Below are 20,000 nucleotides of genomic sequence, written 5' to 3'. Positions count from 1 at the left end.
GGAATCCACCAATATAATGAGTCTTGTGTCTCTGGTTCAGAGTATGTTCTGTATATCTTAGCAACATGGATCCAGAACTATAATTAATTAAGAAATTGCAACAGTCCCAGATTTCATTGGGGTCAGTGGAGTTCTCTACGATCCAGTCTGTAGTTCCTCTAGACACTTAGTATCCAGTCCCTTCATCAGGACTGTCACACACCATTTACAGCCTTCAGGTGGGGGCTCCCCTACAGCTGATACTGGTACAGGTGATACAGGGGATACAGGTGAAACAGGTGATGCCATCTACCGCCTTCAGGTGAGGGCTCCTCTACAGCTGATACGGTACAGGTGATACATGTGACACCATCTAGGGCCTCCATAAAGACTAAATCTGTGCTCTTTGTATTATTTATTTGTAATGTGCTATTTTTATGATGAGCATATAAGTTATTTTAAACTAGTTTTGGGGTGTTTACCAGCCCCAGGGATGAGTCCTTCTCCCAGGCTGAGCCGATAGAGGACAGAGACACAGGACCCCTGCATTGGGCATCTTTGCGAAAGATGAATGAATGACATGAATTCTGAATACTTTAATTGATCATTCCTATTATCTTGCAATCTTCTTTCTTATTTCAAACCAAATTAATCACAGTTGAAAATACAACCTATCATTTATTGCATAATAAACTATGAATAATTGATCCCCCATTTTTCAGAGGTGTATTGTCCCAATGAGTGACAGCTTTTGTAATAATGTATACATTCATATTATATGATATATTTGTTTGGAAATGGATATGTGACCCGTGTCTCAAAGCTCTTACATCATAATGATTAGGATCTATATAACTATTGCATCAAATAAACCTCTAATGTGTACATTTATGTATATATATGTATATATATATACTCATATGTTTCATTTGTTACATCCCCATAATCTCCCCGCCTGTCTCCCTGTGTCAGAGTAAAGGAATGTCCTAATTACTAATTAGAAACATTTTAAACCACCTGGTGACGTCTTTTGATGTACTAATACGACCCAACCCAATTAGCTCTCACTTGTCGCCCTCATTCAACACTGATGGCTACCAAGCTTAAAGGTAAGAGCACACAGTCAATGTTGGGAGCATTCATCTCTCATGGATCATGGCCAATTCCCAGTGGCAATAAGCTTTATATTTTCTCTTCATCTCACACTTCCTTGTCTGTTTATCCTCTCTTTGGGGTAATGCTGTTCTTTGTCAATTGACACAAATAATTGCTGGACACAAATACTCAATGATTGCATCCCTTTCCTGAATAACTCAGACAGTAGGCTAGTAGTCACAACTCCTACAGTAAACACTTTTACTCAAAGTATAACCTCTGAACTCTCTTTTATGGCATTTTCCACCAAGTTCTCCATAAAAGATGATTGATTGAAGTTATAGGACATTTTGTTCTTTCTAACAGTCTCAACAATTTCCCAAACACCTCATTCACAAATCAGTTCTTCAAAAAGATGAGATTTCAACATTTGAATAGAAGCCTCAAGATAATATTATTACTACACAAAATGCCTTGCACGATCACATGGCACATGGCTTTTCAGGGGAACCTAAACAGATCTTACTCTGTTCAAACTGTTATTGGTGATGGGATATGTTCCAAAAATATGAGCTTAAATCTTTTAAATACGTGTCACAGCCATAAGTATGAATACTGTGTAGCCTACTATTAATGATTTAATCTTGGTACATGTTTTGGCGATTTGGTTTGATTTGTTGTTGTTCGATCATTTGTTTTCTGTTTTGATATGCAGTCCTATGAGAAGGTAGCATTAGGTAGTTCTGTAGATATGATTATCTTAGTATATAGTATAGTATATAAGTATATTTATTTTATTTGTTAAGATTGAGGTACGTTTCTGTAGGTAAAGGGAGAATGGTAAACTGAGTCTTGACTGTTGTATTTCAGTGTAGTAGATCTGACGTGCCGAGGTTTCCCTCTACTGGCCGACGCTGGTACTGGTTCACTTCAATTCAATTGTATTTCATAGCCCTTACAGTTTTTCTCGATTGTATACGCACAAAAAATGTAACTATGCACACAATTCTGAAAACTTTAAGCTCATGTATCAACTACAAGACTCAAGACTGCTAAAACAATTGCACTGTTTTCACACATAGAAATGATAAATCACATTTTTGCATAACTCTAAGCACAAATCTCATCGTTTAGCACACTTGGTTCACCTGGAAACACCGAACTTCAAAACGCAACGACTAATTACCAATAAGTCTCACTCACCTCTCACCTGTTTAAAATCAACTGGCAAAACACTTCAACCATGTGTCAGAGCATATAAGAGGCCTCAAGCGAGCTCTACTGTGTTGTAGATTTGGTCTTCTGGACTGATCAGGATCGGAGCTGGGATACAGACTGATTTACATGTAGATTTGTTTCACCTCATTTATATTCTTTTTTGTTGTTGTTGTTGGCCTACGAAAAGCTTTTTATGCTGTCAGTTCAGCTGAACCTTTTACTATATTACAGTAACAAATAAATATTTTCTTTGTGAGCTTTTTATACTTACTTTACTGATATCATTACATCCCCCAGAAGACAGTCTAAACATTTTCTTAGTGTAATGTTTTTCATTTTACTAATCAGTGCAATTCCTGTAGGCTACTGTGAGTTTTGCCAAAATAGATAACATTGGTGTATTCTCAGAACAATGTTGCAGTATCAACTATAGGAGTACAATATGACTCTGTGAAGCTGGGAATGTGAGTTTATCCCAGTGGAACTCATTGGATGTACAAAAATGCTGTGTATCCTATTCCGATACAATTGTGTAAATGCAATATTTATATGATATATTGACAGTATTGCATTACAATATAGCAACAGTCTTTGTACTGTACCACCTAATTGCAACTTTAAAAAAGAATGCTATTTCTAAACAATTGTATACATTGGAACATGTAACAAGGCCTCATGAAGCCAAAACATTTGTAAATAGTATTTTGATGGAAGTGTTTTGAATTGATCACAACAGTGTTTAATTGATGCACTCTAACAGATATTCATTTGAGAGCTGTGTTTACTGTTTGGTGGAAAAAAAAAGTTTTGAGAAGAATTTGTGGAGTTTTGACAAAATGATTAACTCTTCTCAGGTTTGTGTTTAGAGTTTTGAGAAATTGAGATAGTTTCAGAAAACATGTTTAAACGATTGAGAAAAACTGTAATCAACGGTACAGTCTCAAAGTGCTTAATAACAGGCCATATATTTATGGTCTGGTTTTATAAAAGGCTGTTTGAAAACCAAACTGGTGCAACCTGGGGGGTATACCACGAACCTCGCTGAACATACCCAGGGTTTCTTGGGAAAACCCGGCTTGACAGAGCCGCATCTCGCAATCAGAGTTAAATGGTACCACGAAGCTCACTTTAGATTCAATGAGTTGAACCAGGTTTTCTGCTTTAGGTTCAATGCGCCTTCACATAAAAGGGGCGTTTATCGCGTCATTTGACTCACCCTTACGCAAAATGAATCGAGCGAGAGCGGTGTATTTCACCCAAGGAGAGCAGTGAATTATTATGAACTCCTACGAGGAATTCAAAGTTCAAATCACAGCCAAGGGGAACACGGTTGCCCATAATATGGCTAGGGTGGCGTGCTGGCAAAAAATAGCCGACCGTGTTAATTCGTAAGTGAAATGATTCTGCATATTGTCTCAAAAATATCATGTATTATCATGCGTTTTACCCCCATATATGGAGCCAAGTCAAAAATAAATATAAAAATATTATTCAATGTGGTAAGTTGTAAGCATCCATTTGAATAATTTCAGGTGAATCTAGCCTATGATTTGCAATGGCCTAGGCTCCAACCTTTAATCTCATGTTGATTACCTGTAGCAAATAAAAAGAAAACCCAAATTAATACCGCTCCACCGCCCTTCACCACTTCGGAGGAGCTGGCTCTCGCCAATATAGAAGGTCGGCCGATGATGGTGGAAGTGGGGATGTCCTCTGACCCCACTGCCTCGACATCCAAGGCGTTTGTAATGAGTATTCATGTATTGGCAATGGACATAAATAATTGTCTTGCTAATCAAATGTGAAATGATTGAGGGTAAAATAATTGTCATTTTTAGTTGAAGGTAACATTATTTTGGAGGAGCCGCCGACAATCAATCTCCAATCAGAGGTATATAACTATCAAAGCAAAGTATCACGTATTCCTCTAAATGTTTAACTTTTGGAAAGAATGTCTAGGTTCTCTGATTCCTGCAAGAGACTCTGTCGCCCTATGGAGTTGATTTTTTTTAAGAAATTCTCACAGCTATAATATGAATTTGTAGAATAAAAAATGCCTAGGCCTACATAGCGGTTATATAAGGGATAATGGACAACACGGCACTTGACACTAGGTTAATGCTGAACATGCGGGCCACCTTCGAACTTGAAACACAGACACACTGCGCAACAGTAAGTGCACGGCTTCTTTGTGTCGCATTGCCTACATACGATCCAACAAGGAAGATCAAATAACGAATACCCTCTGATGAGAATCTGTATCTCTCATAAAGAATTTCGTCAGACAAGGGTCGGTTCTGTCCGGAAAAACCCTCAGTCTCCGGAGAGACGCCATTGTCGGAGGAGGGGCTAGGAAGCTGCGTACGCCGATTTAAGTAGCCGATCTCCGGCTAGACTAAGTCGAAAAGCTGCTCCCGACCAGGTTTGGTTGCGAGCATAAGTCACCATGGTGATACAGCGACGCTTAAAGAGATCGACTTTCGTGGTACAGCTAACCCAGGCTTTCAGCTCAACATACCTCGCTAACCCTCTAATCGAGCTTCGTAGTACAGGCCCCTGGACACAGGTAATTCGTTGTTTAGCTTTTTTACAGTGTTTGTGTCATAACTTCTGATGGGGGTAACTTCAGATCTGCAAAATTAAACTTGCCCATGTGATCTTTGAATTCAGTGATGTGGTTATTATCTGGTCAAAACCAATTATATACATGATGCACATATATGCCCAGTCAGATATTCATCGTGATACATGCATAGACATAATACGTAGACATATATATTGATAGTGATATATACATAGACATATACTATACCTGGGCATGTAACCCTAGAAGTGTATCCATATCAATACATACAGAGAGATATTGTGACAGTTTGACCACTGTCCCTGTCTGTTTAACTGCCTATAAATAGCGTGCATTGATGGATAGTGTATGAACAACAAACCTTCAAGCATACAATATATATATAGACAAGACTCTGGCTCGAGTCAAAGCTCACTTCTCTTGGCCTTTAATGGTCAAAGTTGTCAGAGTACTGTCAAACTTCTCCGCAGTGCCAGAAGACTTCTCTAAGACGACCTGAGAGAGCTCCACTACTACCTCTTCCTCTCATTGATGTTCCTTTCTGGCAGTGGTGTATAAAGTACTCAAAAGCCATACTTAAGTAAAAGTACAGATACCTTACTGGAAAATTACTTAAGTAAAAGTAAAAGTCACCTTTTAGAATAGTACTTAAGTAAAAGTATTAAAGTATCTGATCTTTACTGTACTTAAGTATCAAAAGTACTTTTCTGATATTAAATGTATTTAAGTACTGAAAGTAAAAGTACAAGTAACCGTTATCGAAACTCCTCCCTATAACTGCCCTCGTCCAATCATGCCTTAGCACTAACTGGCTAGATAGATACCTCGCCAGAGATGGAATAAGAATAAATAATCTTTATAGGTTATTAGCTAGCTTGAAATATTATATACAAATATTACCCAGCGGTGAAAGAACCTTACTAGTTTAAAATGTTGTGCTGGTGGTATTTATTTTGAGGTCGTGAAGTTTCTAATTTTTTGATTGAGACCTGTATGATTTTGCTTCGATTATTGTTGTTTCCCCTTCGTTGTTGATCTTTTTTGAAAACATCCTTCCACTGCATATTGCAGTCCATTTTGCCATGATCTGGATGCTGTCGCGGAGTTACTCCAAAAAAAAATCACTGACACTGACAGATATCCTGAATGAAAAAACATACTCTATAGCCCGACCTATTATCCCGCAAGCGCTGGTACACGTTACTTAATATTGATTTTGGTGTCATCCAGGATCGCAGATTTTCGGAAAACTTAAGTCCCTGCCCAAAAAGGGTATTTAAATTAGCTTTGTAGCAAAAATGGCACATATACAGCGTATTGAAGTGTATAAGATAGTGTTGTAATACTGCGTGTACAAACCAGCCTGATACAAATAGTAGAATTTTGATAGCCCTTGCCCTCGTCCTAGCCATGCATTTGTGTGTTGACAGTCGTAGGAGTTTTGATCGACGTAGCAACAGTAACTAAGCAAGGGGGCTTTGCGAACGTGCGCTGGGACAGCTGATTCGCCAAACAGGCTCGCAGTCTGTGTTCTACCACAGTCCCCGACGTTATTCTCATATCTCTCATGATTCTTTTTTTTTTTCTAAAGATGAGTTGATTTTGTAACGAGTAACGAAGGTTTCAAGGGAACTGTAGCGGAGTAAAATTATCCGTTTTCTTCGCAAAATGTAGCGAAGTAAAAGTAAAAGTACAGAGAAATATAAGTAGTAAAGTAAAGTACAAATATCCAAAAAAACTACTTAAGTACAGTAACGAAGTATTTCTACTTCGCTACTATACAACACTGCTTTCTGGAAGATTGCAATGGATATCGTCGGACCACTGGACAAGAGCAGTGCAGGCCATGAATATATCCTTGTCCTCTGTGACTACGCAAACAGGTTTCCAGAGGTCTTCCCACTGAGGAGTATCAAGACACCCAAAATCATCAGTTCACTTGTCCAGTTCTTCTCACGAGTTGGAATTCCAGATGAGATAATTACGGACCAAGACGACACCAGTCGAGACTGGGATAAATGGCTTCCCTTTGTTCTCTTTGCTTATCGAGAGGTACCTCAAGCCGCTACAGACTTCTCGCCCTTCGAACTTCTGTATGGGTTCCCTGTTCAAGGTCCTTTGGATCTCTAAGAAATCCTGGGAGTCCAAACCACCCGCACCACAGGGTGTGCTTTCTTATGTTCTGCAGATACGAGACCGACTAGAACAATACCAAGCTGAGGCAAACTAAATCTTGGAAAGGCCCAGCTGAAGCAGAAGACATGGTATGACCAAAAAGCACGACATAGGGTTCTACAGCCAGGTCACAAGATCATGCCCTTGCTTCCAACCTCCAGCAATAAGTTGCTAGCCCAATGGCAAGGTCCTTACTCCGTTGCCAGACAAGTTGGACCTGTCACTTATGAGATCTCTCATCCGGACAAAAGAAAGGCATCCCAGTTATACCACATCAACCTTCTAAAGGAATGGAAGGAGAGGAAAGGATCTGTGGAGAAACTGACGTCCAGGACAGTTGTGGACTTACTAGGAACAAGGAGTAATGAATGGAAAAGGTGATGCTGGCACGGGAAGTGGAAATGGAGGATGCCGAAGAGGATACAGATCTAGCCATGTTTACTACATCACAGCAACCTGACGTGAGTCACTTGCCTGCACAACCAGCCCTTGATCTCTTGAAGGTGTGTGAGGAGTTCCCAGACCTTTTCAGTGGAAAGCCTGGGAAAACTCCACTAATCGAGCATGTCATTCGGTTAAAGAACCCTGAGCGAATGACGGAACCCCTCAACAATGAGACACAAACCATGCTGGATCTAGGAGTGATCGAACCCGCAGACAGTGAGTGGTGTAATCCCATTGTTCTTGTTCCAAAGAAAGACAACACTATACGACTCTGTAATGACCTACGCAAAGTGAATGCAGTTTCTAAATTCGATGCTTATCCTATGCCACGAATTGATGAACTCCTTGAGAAACTTGGCAAAGCTGTGTTCATTACCACCCTTGACCTGTGTAAAGGATATTAGCAAGTGCCTTTGGAGAAGGAATCAAGGGAGTAACCTGCCTTCCGTGGCCCAAAGGGTCTCTATCCTTACTCGGACTCCATGGAGCCCCTGCCACTTTTCAGCGGCTTATGGATCGAGCTCTGCAGGGATGTGCCCAGTTTTCCGCTGCATATCTTCATGACATGGTGGTCTTTAGTACTTCCTGGGAAGACCATCTTATTCACCTGCGTCAGATCTTGCTAAGGATCGATTCCGCTGGCCTCACACTTGACACCAAGATATGTGAGTGGGCCAAAACTGAGGTTTGTTATCTGGGCTACCATCTTGGCAATGGCCAAATAGGTCCTCAGGTGGACAAGGTGAAGGCAATCCGAGACAGTCCTAGACCACAGACAAAGAAGCAAGTCCGGTCATTCTTGGGGCTTTCTAGGTGGTACAGGAGATTTGTGCCACATTTCTCTACCATCACGGCTCCTCTTGTAGATCTGACTACCAAAGCATCCCCTAATCCGGTGAAATGGTCAGAAAGATGTGAAACTGCCTTCTCCAATGTCAAAGCCATCTTGTGCTCTTCCCCTGTCTTGCAAATTCCTGACTTTAATCAAAGATTCCTTGTTCAAGTCGATGCCTCTGGTGTTGGCCTTGGTCCTAGCACAAGGAAAGGAGGGTGAGGAATGCCCTCTCCTCTATTTGAGCCGTAAACTGCATCCCAGAGAAACTAGGTACTCTGCCATTGAAAAGGAATGTCTTGCCATCAAGTGGGCATTGGACAGCCTTCGGTATTATCTTCTTGGACGGACCTTTGATTTTGAAACGGACCTCCGGGCATTGAGCTGGATCAACTCGTGAGGGATAAGAACTCCCGTGTCACCAGATGGTACTTGGCATTACAGCCATATTGCTTCAATATTACTCAGAGCTGGAAAAACGAACTTGCTTGCCGATTACCTGTCCCGCCTTCCTGAACTTGCAGTTCCTGGAGAGGATGCAATAAGCATCAAGCATACAATATATATATAAGCTCCTTATTCAAGCAACAAACACTCACAAGCAATCTCTCCCTCTCACCATGGCTCTGTACTGCAGACTAAAAGAGTGTAGGGCTGAGGGCTTTAAATATGGTGTCAGGAAACACCTGCTGCCACTGATTGGCCCAAATTGGGCCAAACCATTTTCCCTTGTGTCAAAGGAGGACACTTAACATTGACATTGGAAATTATTGAGCGACAAGCCTAAATGCACTAGTGAAAATCACTGATCTACAAGATGAAATTAACTTTAACATGCATGCTGTATTTTTTATGGAGTTTATTCATGGTTGATTTGCAAAATGCCACAGTATTATAATCCCCCTGTTGATTGAGCCTGTCTAGTGGGAGGGGCCATGGGGTATAAAATGAGTGAGCTGCTGTCCTTCTGACTGTCTGCTGTATGCTGTTGCCAGAAGAGGTTGTCTGTGTTGAGCAGGGTGCCCAGCTCTCCACGAGATGCTAGATATCTATGAGGTGATCATTCTATTATGTTGTAAATTATGGTTAAATGCATTCAGTGATTGAGTTTAATTTGCATTTATTTTGCTAATGGATTATTAGATTTATTGACATTGATTATTTGAAGAACCGGGATTTGATTTTGAATATGCTTGATTTTTTTTATCGAGAATATTGATTATTTGAATTGATTGAATTATTTGATTTTGGAATTGGTTTCGAATATGGTTTTATTTTACTATTTTCAGATATTTGGGGGTTGGCCTCGTATGTATGTTTTGCACTTATCTGACACTTTGGGGGAATAAATGTTGTTAAAAACCGATTTGAAACTGTGTGCCTTGTCATCCTTTTGGTTTGAAAGTCTGGTTTATTAAGGTTACATTACCTTCACCCGAGGCGGGGTGTGACACACAGATAGATAGATAGATAGATAGATAGATAGATAGATATAGTAATATTTACATAGAAATATACATATAGTCATATATGCATATATATATATATACATAGTCATATAGACATGTATACATAAACATGTATACATAGACATGGACACATATATACATCTGTGCAATATATACATATCGATATATACATATAAACAATGTACAGAAAAATAACAATGTGCGATCCCAGCAGAACGCTGCGTGACCTGTTGAGAGAAGGACATCAAACTCCTCAACACAATCATCCCACTTGACTCATCATTAGCACATTTTGTAACAATGCAACTGCACTTTTTTTTATCTGACAATCTATTGCATATATCCTCCACAGTGTACATACCAAAGTGGTATTTTTGCTCTATCTGTTTACAGGAGATATTTCATACTGGCCTTTTATATATTTGTAGTATTCCATATTATAATTTCTATACATTAAGCATTTAATCTTAAACTTTTTAACATATATATCTACGGTGGCGCTGAGCATTCACCAAATAAAAAAAAGTTTCACATCGTTATCCTTATCTCGTAATAACGAGATAAGGATCTCGTAATTACGAGATAAGATATCGTATTTCCGACATAAGGATCTCACATTAGCTGTGAAACTTTTTTTTTGGTGAATGCTCAGTGCCACCGTACATATATCAATATTTTGTGCTTTTTATATTTAATTTAATCTTATTTTTCTTTTGCTTATTTTTTCACCAGCATTATCAACGTAAACGTTTGTTTCCCATTCCAAGTCATAGATACATATACAGGGTCATGTATACATGTATACAGGGTCATATATACACGTAGACAAATATACAGGGTAATATATACATGTATACAGGGTCATGTATACACATAGACATACATACAGGGTAATATATACATGGTCATATATGCAAGTATACAGGGTCATATATACACATAGACGGATATACAGGGTCATAAATACACATAGACGGATATACAGGGTCATATATACACATGTGCAACTCTCGTGGCCCATACTTGCACGACCCTGAGCTGCCTTTATGTAAACACACACCACACACACAACCACCCCTACATCGGCGCCGCCGACCCTCCCAGGATCCACATTGGCACTAAATAACATAATATATATATATATGAAGACATAGGACTGACTTACATGTAACAAAACTGAATTCATATTTTTCATTTGCTTAAGTGATGACCATAGCTGCTTGTGATTTGATTGGTTGATTCGTATCATATTGTAGTGTGTGTAGTAGTATTATAGCGTCTAGTATTATAGCGTGTAATAGCCCCTGCTATAAACAATCCAGTCCACCCATAGCTCCACAATCAGGATTCTTTGGCTCCGCTACTGCTCATAACACATCCTTGATGTGGCCTTTAAGTCAAGAGCTTATGATTATATCATTTTTTTTTTTAGCTGCTTTTACAACTTTGTTACTTTCAAGAAACAGCCTATATAAATCCAGTGCATGATTTCTATCTAAAATAACTTTAATGATACCACACAATAATCACACGAATGGCATCTAGTTTAAAAAAGAAAATGGATTTAATATGTTCTGGCAATAATGTATATCAAGGGCAAACTTGGGGGCTTCCTGTTTATTACTGTGTATATTGAAAGATACATTTACACAAAGAACAAATCCTCAAAACATTGAAAAAGGAACGAAACTGAACCCCAAACATGTTGCAAGATTTAAAAAAAAGTTAAAACCAGCAATCTGTCAAATATCAGGTCAGGTATGAGGCCACCAAGAGTACACTGATGCAGGTGATTATGAGCTTGCCAAATATATACAGAATATTTTGTGATTATTGCATTTTGGTTGCAGCTACATTTGGGGTAAGGCTTAGAGAATTTAGAAAATAAAGTACTAAAATATGACCCCTTTGATAGGAAAATTGGACAAGACTCGGAGCAAAAAAACAACCACACATTCCTATGTGTATAGTTGAAGCCATAAGTTATACAATTGTATCAGTCGATTGTAAGTTAATCGCCTCTCCCTGACAAAAACAAGCCTGTGAACACGCAGCATGGAGGGAAAACTGTAAATCGAACAAGAAGGACATGCTATACTTAATGGGTAACAATGGCAGGCATATTTTTTGTGTGTTTCATCAATTCATCGTCATAATTCATATTGAGCTGGGGCCATGGAGAAAATGAGATAGACCGAGAAACCCGGTCGTCCATGATGTAGAAACAGTCTCCCACAGACCCAAACCATCCTTCATGGTTGATTCAGGGCAGTCTGTCTCAACACACCAGGTCTCGGCCAGCCAGAACCACGCTGCTGCTGCTGCTGCTGCTGCTGCTGCTCTTCAGGGCTGGTAGTTCTGGTGAATAAAGTCCAGCACCTCATCCTTGGACAGTTTATCTGGGTCCACTCGCGTCTGGGAGTCGTGAACGATGACCCCCTCCTCCCATGCCCAGAAGAGACGCTCAAAGTGGCACACACTGAGGGCAGAAAGACGATACATAGCGTTAGAACAAGTGCAGAGAGGACATGACACACGTGACCCCGGTCCGTAGGGTGTGGTTGGGAGCCTCCGTACCGGAATGGGGTGACGGAGCTCGGGGGCATGGAGAAGGTGGAGTCCTTGGTGGTCTTATTGTAGAAGAACTTCTTTTTATGGTTCTTGCTGTACGCCATGGTCCACGGGTCTATTTAGGGAGAGGTAATGATGAAATCGGTTAAAGCACGCAGGTTTAGGGGAGTGAAAACCCACAGACAGAGAGACAGACAGAGACAAACACACACACAGACAGAACAGACACACACACCATTGACGGTCTTGATGATGTAAAGGCCGGTCGGGAGGAAGTGTCTGTCGTCTCTGCCGGTGTAGGACAGACGCGGGACTCCGCCAGAACTCTTGGTCACCTTCATCTCCAGCCTGGAGACACAAAACAGTCATTAAAAAGGGCAGAATCTCATTGGGATCCAACTCCATCACGGCAGTACGAAACCATCCCAGAGGGAATCTTCATGGCTCTTCTCATGCATACCTGACAAAGATCTTCTCCATCTCCTCCAGTCTGTACACCTCCTTCACCCTTTGAAGAACAATAAAAATGTCACATTTCATTTGTTCTTGCTTGTCTTCTCTTTAGCGACACCACATTGGTAGGTGTGAGAGAAGGTCCATGTGTGTGTTCATTGTTGCCTCTAGGTTGACACTTCATACCTGATGGGGTTCATGTCCGGTCGGCTGGGCTTGGACACGGCCTTCACAAACTTCTCTGCCATCTGGATTCTGTAGAAGAGAGAGTGCCAACATGTATCAATAGTATCTACAGGAGCACTGTTAGCCACAGCTAAAATATTACCATAAGAAATCTATAGAGAAATTCATATTCGTGGGTGGGTCTTAAGACTTCAAATTAATATCACAGCCCTCCTGTTCATTTATATAAAGTTCCTATTTTGACAATATAATAAGCAAATTGTGTGTATCCTTATCAGGAGAGACATAGGAGATTATCAAGCATTCTTTATACATTTTGAAAAAACTCAAAGACCTTACAATTAACAGTATACAACCAAATGAAAATGAACTGGGGAACCAAACCAGAACAGAAATAATTATTCTAATATATTTTCATTAAAAATTCTCAACTTAACATGCTTATGTGGTTGATTGCAGTTGTTATTTTAGTGATTGAATCAGTTACACTTTTTGTTGTATTTTGTTTCATTGATAAAGCAATTAATCTCCTCAAAACATAAGTTGAAAAAGGTTTTGTATAAATGTGGAATGATTTTCTGTGTTTTATGAGAAATGATCTTTTGTGAACAGTGACTCACACCAACATGGTCTCACAGGAATCCGTGAAATGACTGCGGTCGGACGCTTAACTCGAAATCCGTGGCCACATCACAGAAACACGCCGATATCCGTGTGTGAGCCACGGAATAACAGTGTCATTTACTTGCATTGGAGCAAATTCCGTGGCCACATCACGGACAATTGAAGTGATTCCGTCAGACCACCGCGGATTTTGAGTTAAGCCCCCGCTGTGGTCAAATGTGGCACACACACAGATTGAAATGGGAGCACACACACAGATTGAAACGGGAATCTGTGTGTGTGCCACGGAATATCATTGTCATTTACTTGCATTGGAGCAACTTCCGTGGACACAACAAGGACAATTTAAGTGTTTCAGTGAGACCACCCCGGGTTTTGAGTTAAGCCCCCGTGGTCGACTCGCTCGTTGAAACGGGGATCTGTGTGTGAGCCATGGAACATCAGCGTCATTAACTTGCATTGGAGCGAATTCCGTGGCCACATCACGGAAATCGGCGTGTTTCCGTAATGTGTCCACGGATTTCAAGTTAAGCGTCCGACCGTAGTCATTTCACGGATTCCTGTGAGACCAGGTTGCTCACACAGACCAAAAGGGGGCAGTAATGTTCTACCAGAAGTTCATGGAAGTGTTAACAAAAACCAACCGCTTCAGTGTTGAGAGCACTATTTGATAACACGAATGGGACAGTTGCAGTACATTTGTTAATGTAAAGTTTTTCTATATTTAGTTATTTTACACATTTTGCCCCTCTTTTTTTCGATCCACTTCAAATTCCTCTGAGATGGGCCAGTGGATGGAGACGATTCATTTTGGACCACTGCGCATAAGGACCAGAATTCCGACCACAACCCAACTAGGAGGAACATGAACTGCCTTGTTTCCCAGAATGGTGACAGCAGTTTGGAAAACGAACAGTAACACACCCAGGGACTATAAGGAGGTGCTCTACTGTTGGTGACCCCAGTGTACCACCACCACCCCTGCTACACCAATCCCAGGGGACTAAGGAAGGGTTGCTCTACTGTTGGTGACCCCAGTGTACCACCCACCCCTACACACATCCCAGGGACTAAAGGAGGGGCTCTACTGTTGGTGACCCCAGTGTACCACCCACCCCTACACACATCCCTAGGGACAAAAGGAGGTGCTCTACTGTTGGTGACCCCAGTGTTACAACCCACCCCTACCACACATCCCAGGGACAAAAGGAGGTGCTCTACTGTTGGTGACCCCAGTGTACCACCCACCCCTACACACATCCCAGGGACTAAAGGAGGGGCTCTACTGTTGGTGACCCCAGTGTACCACCCACCCCTACACACATCCCAGGGACTAAAGGAGGGGCTCTACTGTTGGTGACCCCAGTGTACCACCCACCCCTACACACATCCCAGGGACTAAAGGAGGTGCTCTACTGTTGGTGACCCAGTGTACCACCCACCCCTACACACATCCCAGGGACTAAAGGAGGTGCTCTACTGTTGGTGACCCCAGTGTACCACCCACCCCTACACACACTCCCAGGGACAAAAGGAGGTGCTGCCTACTGTTGGTGACCCCAGTGTACCACCCACCCCTACAACACATCCAGGGACTAAAGGAGGTGCTCTACTGTTGGTGACCCCAGTGTACCACCCACCCCTACACACATCCCAGGGACTAAAGGAGGTGCTCTACTGTTGGTGACCCCAGTGTACCACCCACCCCTACACACATCCCAGGGACCTAAAGGAGGTGCTCTACTGTTGGTGACCCCAGTGTACCACCCACCCCTACACACATCCCAGGGACAAAAGGAGGTGCTCTACTGTTGGTGACCCCAGTGTACCACCCACCCCTACACACATCCCAGGGACAAAAGGAGGTGCTCTACTGTTGGTGACCCCAGTGTACCACCCACCCCTACACACATCCCAGGGACAAAAGGAGGGGCTCTACTGTTGGTGACCCCAGTGTACCACCCACCCCTACACACATCCCAGGGACTAAAGGAGGTGCTCTACTGTTGGTGACCCCAGTGTACCACCCACCCCTACACACATCCCAGGGACTAAAGGAGGTGCTCTACTGTTGGTGACCCCAGTGTACCACCCACCCCTACACACATCCCAGGACTAAAGGAGGTGCTCTACTGTTGGTGACCCCAGTGTACCACCCACCCCTACACACATCCCAGGGACTAAAGGAGGTGCTCTACTGTTGGTGACCCCAGTGTACCACCCACCCCTACACACATCCCAGGGACTAAAGGAGGTGCTCTACTGTTGGTGACCCCAGTGTACCACCCACCCCTACACACATCCCAGGGACTAAAGGAGGGGCTCTACCGTTGGTTGAAGTGCAGCTCTCTAACGTCCGTTCCGTTGAGTATGAGCGCGTCCAGCACGTGCACCGCGTTGATCCTCCTCTGCGCTTTGCCCTGAGCACACAGAACAAACCGGAACACTCTGGATAGGACCTCCAACACAAACAGAACAGGGGCCTCCCCATGCCCAAGAAACATGCATCCATTCACATACTGAATACATGTTACCAAGATATTACTCTATGCTGTAGGAATGCCGTAGTATTTACAGTACTTGCTGATTTACGCTACCTAGCTAAATGACAAATGGCAGGCCGATGACACATTTTTAACATGAGGCTTTTCTTGATGAACAGTTAAGGGACCTGACCCCACAGCTCTTTACTCAAATACTAAATATTAGTGAGTAAAATGATTCATTATTCGTTTCCTATGTGACTACATTAGTCCTCCTCACCTCCCCTTGAGCTCCTGGACCACCTCCCACGCTCAGCAGAGTCTCCCTGGGCAGCTCCAGCTTGAAGTTCTCCAGCTTCCTCCAGCGCACCGGCATCTTGCCCTCCCACACGTAGATCTGGGACTTCTGCACAGGCCGACGGTCATCAGAATAATGCTATATATTGTATATTATATGGGGCTCCTTAGGGTTCTCAAAGACACACTCTCAAAACATTTTATTAAGTGTTTGAATAAGAAATGGGACTGAGAACTGAAGATTTAGATGTCAAAACGAGAATGAAAAAGGTGTGTTTGGAGATGTTTTAGATGAGTAGAAAACACGCAGAGCAGCTGACCAGGGGGAGGTCGTTTGCTTCAACCAATCATGTTGCTGGAATAGGGGAAATGTAAGCGTGTCGTTGGCGAACACAAACTCAAACAGTAGTGAACTGTGAAAAAGTGTCCGTAAATGTTTCAAATCAACACTGTGTAGCCGAGGGGGAAGCAAGAAATACCCCAAACTTAATCCATTTTCATGGTCCAGATCTCAATGAGTACTCGTGCAATAGTTTTATTGGTGCTTTTTTCTTTTAAAGGGGGCATATTATACAAGCCGTTTCGAAAAATCTGCCCCATATGACATCACTATTGGGCGAAGTCCACCTAGAATCTGTGCTGGATAGATGAGCAACGTTTACTACACTTGGTAGGCTGATAAGACTGATCTATCCAGCACCAGATCTAGGTGGACACGCCCACTAGTGATGTCACATGGGGCAGATTTTCAGCTTGTGAGGCTAATCACACTCACACCTGATGGTATAATGTGTCCCCTTTAAGCTTGTGATTATTTTACCAACACCACAGAGGCGCTATAATGCTGTACATCTTACTCTGTTTGGAGGTTGTACCTGGCAGGCGGTCATTTTGGTAAAACTTATAGAAGGCCAGGTCTCTAACTATCGATAAACTAACCTATTTAGACAACAATTGACCTGTCGCTAATTTCCGCCCATAGAATGCAGATGGACCAATGACATTCCAGCCTCAACTATACTCGTACATCGCTCGGACAACTCCAGTGAAAACAACAGGAGGAAGCATAATATAACAATTGAATGGTGGATTTATGCTGTTTGTGTGAAAAACAAATATCATGGCAAACTATGTGCTTGGGGTTTTAAATAAACGGATAGTCTGTATCCCGAGAGGCCTGGGCGGATGGGTATATTTCATCCCTTTTCCCAAGCCCAACGGGGACAAGAAAAAATGTGGTATGTGGATCAGACTGTGCTGCAGGCCAGGATACCAAACTGAATTTAAGCTCGTTACCTTCTGTATGTGTTTTAAAAGTTTTGAATATACCCCTCCATAGAGTAATGTAGTTCCCCTTTTCGATTATCCTGGAAGAAATTAAATCGATTTCGCCCAAACCTGCTTTGATAGACTGTCACCGACATTTTTCCATATGTTTTTTGTTATCGATCTAGTTTGTTTGTTCGGAGTTCGTCATGGTAACGACGGGGGGTCGTGACTTAGCGACAGGTCAATTGCAACAGTAAAGGCTGTATTTTGGAGTATTTAGCTATATAAATCCTGCTCAAAACGTAATAACAAAATAAGCAACATAAACAAAATGTATTTAAAAGAAGTAGGGAAAATGAACACAAAAAGGACAAGCTTGCCCAGTAAAGACGTTTGCCCCCCTGTTTAGCCTGCCCCCTGAGGAATGACACTTATATAATCCCCTTCTGAAATATACGTCCAACGCTAATTATTATCCTATTTCAGCCTGACCTCAACCTCTCCCACTCTCTCAAGACTATCCTGATGACACCATGTGTCTTTGAACACAGCAGAACACAGGCAGGACATTGTCAAAGTCATATTCAGTGGGTCACTCCAGGAACTGATAGAGAACGAATGTGAGTGCCTTCTCTCCCTGGGCTCCCACTCACCCCCAGGGAGAGAATGAAGTTCTGCTCTCCTCCACCCACGATACAGCGGAAGTTGAGGACCTGGTGGACTTTCTCCCAGCGTGCTGGAGCTCAAGAGCCGTGACCTTGGACTGGTAATGAGTCACGTCTGAGCTCTGGATGAGGAACAGAGACCATACGAGAGTTAAGTCGGGAGGGGTCGTCAGAATGAATCAGTTGAAAAAATAGAATTTCGTTTTTTTTGTGCTTGGGATTGCTGACCTTAATTAGTTCGTAAAACTTTGCTATGGGGTCTGAGGAGGATGGGGTGACCGCGCGCCTTATCAGGACCTGGAGTAGGAATATCATAAGAGGGAAGAGCAGACCGCGGTTCGAGCTCATGGAGACAGCAGTGAGCAGGAAAAAGGTTCCGTGCATTTCAAGAGTTTCCTCTTTTGTGGGCACTCACCCCCCAAAGCTTCATACAGTCCTTTCTGATGTCAGCCTGCCGGGTCTCTGATAGAGCTCTGGGCAATGAATACACAGAGAGAAGAATCAAGTCCCATACATGGGCTTCACTGGAACCTAAAAGTCACATGTTGAGGAGAACGGCGGGAGAGGTTCCACTCACTGGTCTAAGACGTAGGCGTGGATCTTGGCCAGGGCCTTAATCTGGACAGCGCAGTTACTGTTGGAAGAGATATCAATTCACACACACACACACACACACACACACACACACACACCCACACACACACACACACACACACACACACACACACACACACACCACACACACACACACACACACACACAGTCAGTCCTGCGTCCTGACATGTCACCGCTGGGATTCACAGTAGCGTCTGAGGCCGGGGTCCTCTGGGCTCATTGGCCGGGGGTCTCCCTACCCCTCATTGGAGTTGACCATGTAATGGTAGAACTTGATGTCTTCCTTGATCACGCTCAGCGGCACGACCTCCAGCACGTCAGTGTCGGACTGCTTCAGCTGATTCAGCTTCAGGTTGATCCTGAACATGTACTCCCTGATGGGATCCGAGCCCGGCTTCAGACCTCGACACACGATGTACCTGTGGATGGACGACGGGGGAAGGGTCAACTCTGGCTCCTACCTGTTACTGGTACTCTATGGCCACTCGCACAGACCCTACCCCCTACCTCTCTGAGTTGGCGGGCCGGCTGGTGACGGGTTTGAAGAGGGACAGCCTGTCGAAGGAGAGGTAGAGGAGGTAGACCAGACCCGGTGAAGGGAGTAAACAGGTCGAACGTCTTGCACACAAAATGACCACCTATGGGAGACAAGAAGGGTGAATAACTGATGAAGACAGGGCGCAGGGTGGCGTCGTATCAACGGTGACCAGGAACAACATGAAAGCTTTCTAGGCCATCCGAGAAGGTAGCCTTGGTTCATCTTCCTGGATATTACGAATTCTTTGATTGCAAATGTATTGGTCTAAATACAAGGTCTCAATTGAGACGGTAAAGGGGATGACTGAAGTCACATAAAATAAGGATGGCTTGTGTTTTAAATAGCTTTCTTAATTGTCCTATTCATCATCTCATTTTCGTCCGCTTATCCGGGGTCGGGTCGCGGGGGGAGCAGCTCAAGCCGGGGGCCCCAGACTTCCCTTTCCCGGGCCACATTGACCAGCTCTGACGGGGGGATCCGAGGCGTTCCCAGGCCAGTGTTGA

The 20,000-nt window shown here is 42.9% G+C and overlaps 1 protein-coding gene across 1 annotated transcript in view; it reads right to left on the bottom strand.

Annotated features, from left to right (window-relative positions):
- Window positions 1-11,106: 11,106 nt before the first annotated feature.
- The window catches only part of cmtr1 (cap methyltransferase 1), a 33,913-nt gene continuing 25,019 nt past the window's right edge, over window positions 11,107-20,000 (bottom strand). The window contains exons 20-24 of the mRNA XM_056580896.1: window positions 13,007-13,075; window positions 12,828-12,875; window positions 12,603-12,715; window positions 12,374-12,482; window positions 11,107-12,275 (exon numbers count right to left, since the gene is read on the bottom strand). Of these exons, the coding sequence (XP_056436871.1) occupies window positions 12,140-12,275; window positions 12,374-12,482; window positions 12,603-12,715; window positions 12,828-12,875; window positions 13,007-13,075 (475 nt within the window). The 3' untranslated portion in view covers window positions 11,107-12,139. The remainder of the gene's footprint in view (window positions 12,276-12,373; window positions 12,483-12,602; window positions 12,716-12,827; window positions 12,876-13,006; window positions 13,076-20,000) is intronic.

This window comes from Gadus chalcogrammus, chromosome 21, assembly GCF_026213295.1.
Source record: "Gadus chalcogrammus isolate NIFS_2021 chromosome 21, NIFS_Gcha_1.0, whole genome shotgun sequence".
NCBI classification, from domain to species: domain Eukaryota; kingdom Metazoa; phylum Chordata; class Actinopteri; order Gadiformes; family Gadidae; genus Gadus; species Gadus chalcogrammus.
This window is presented reverse-complemented; position numbering and strand designations above follow the sequence as displayed.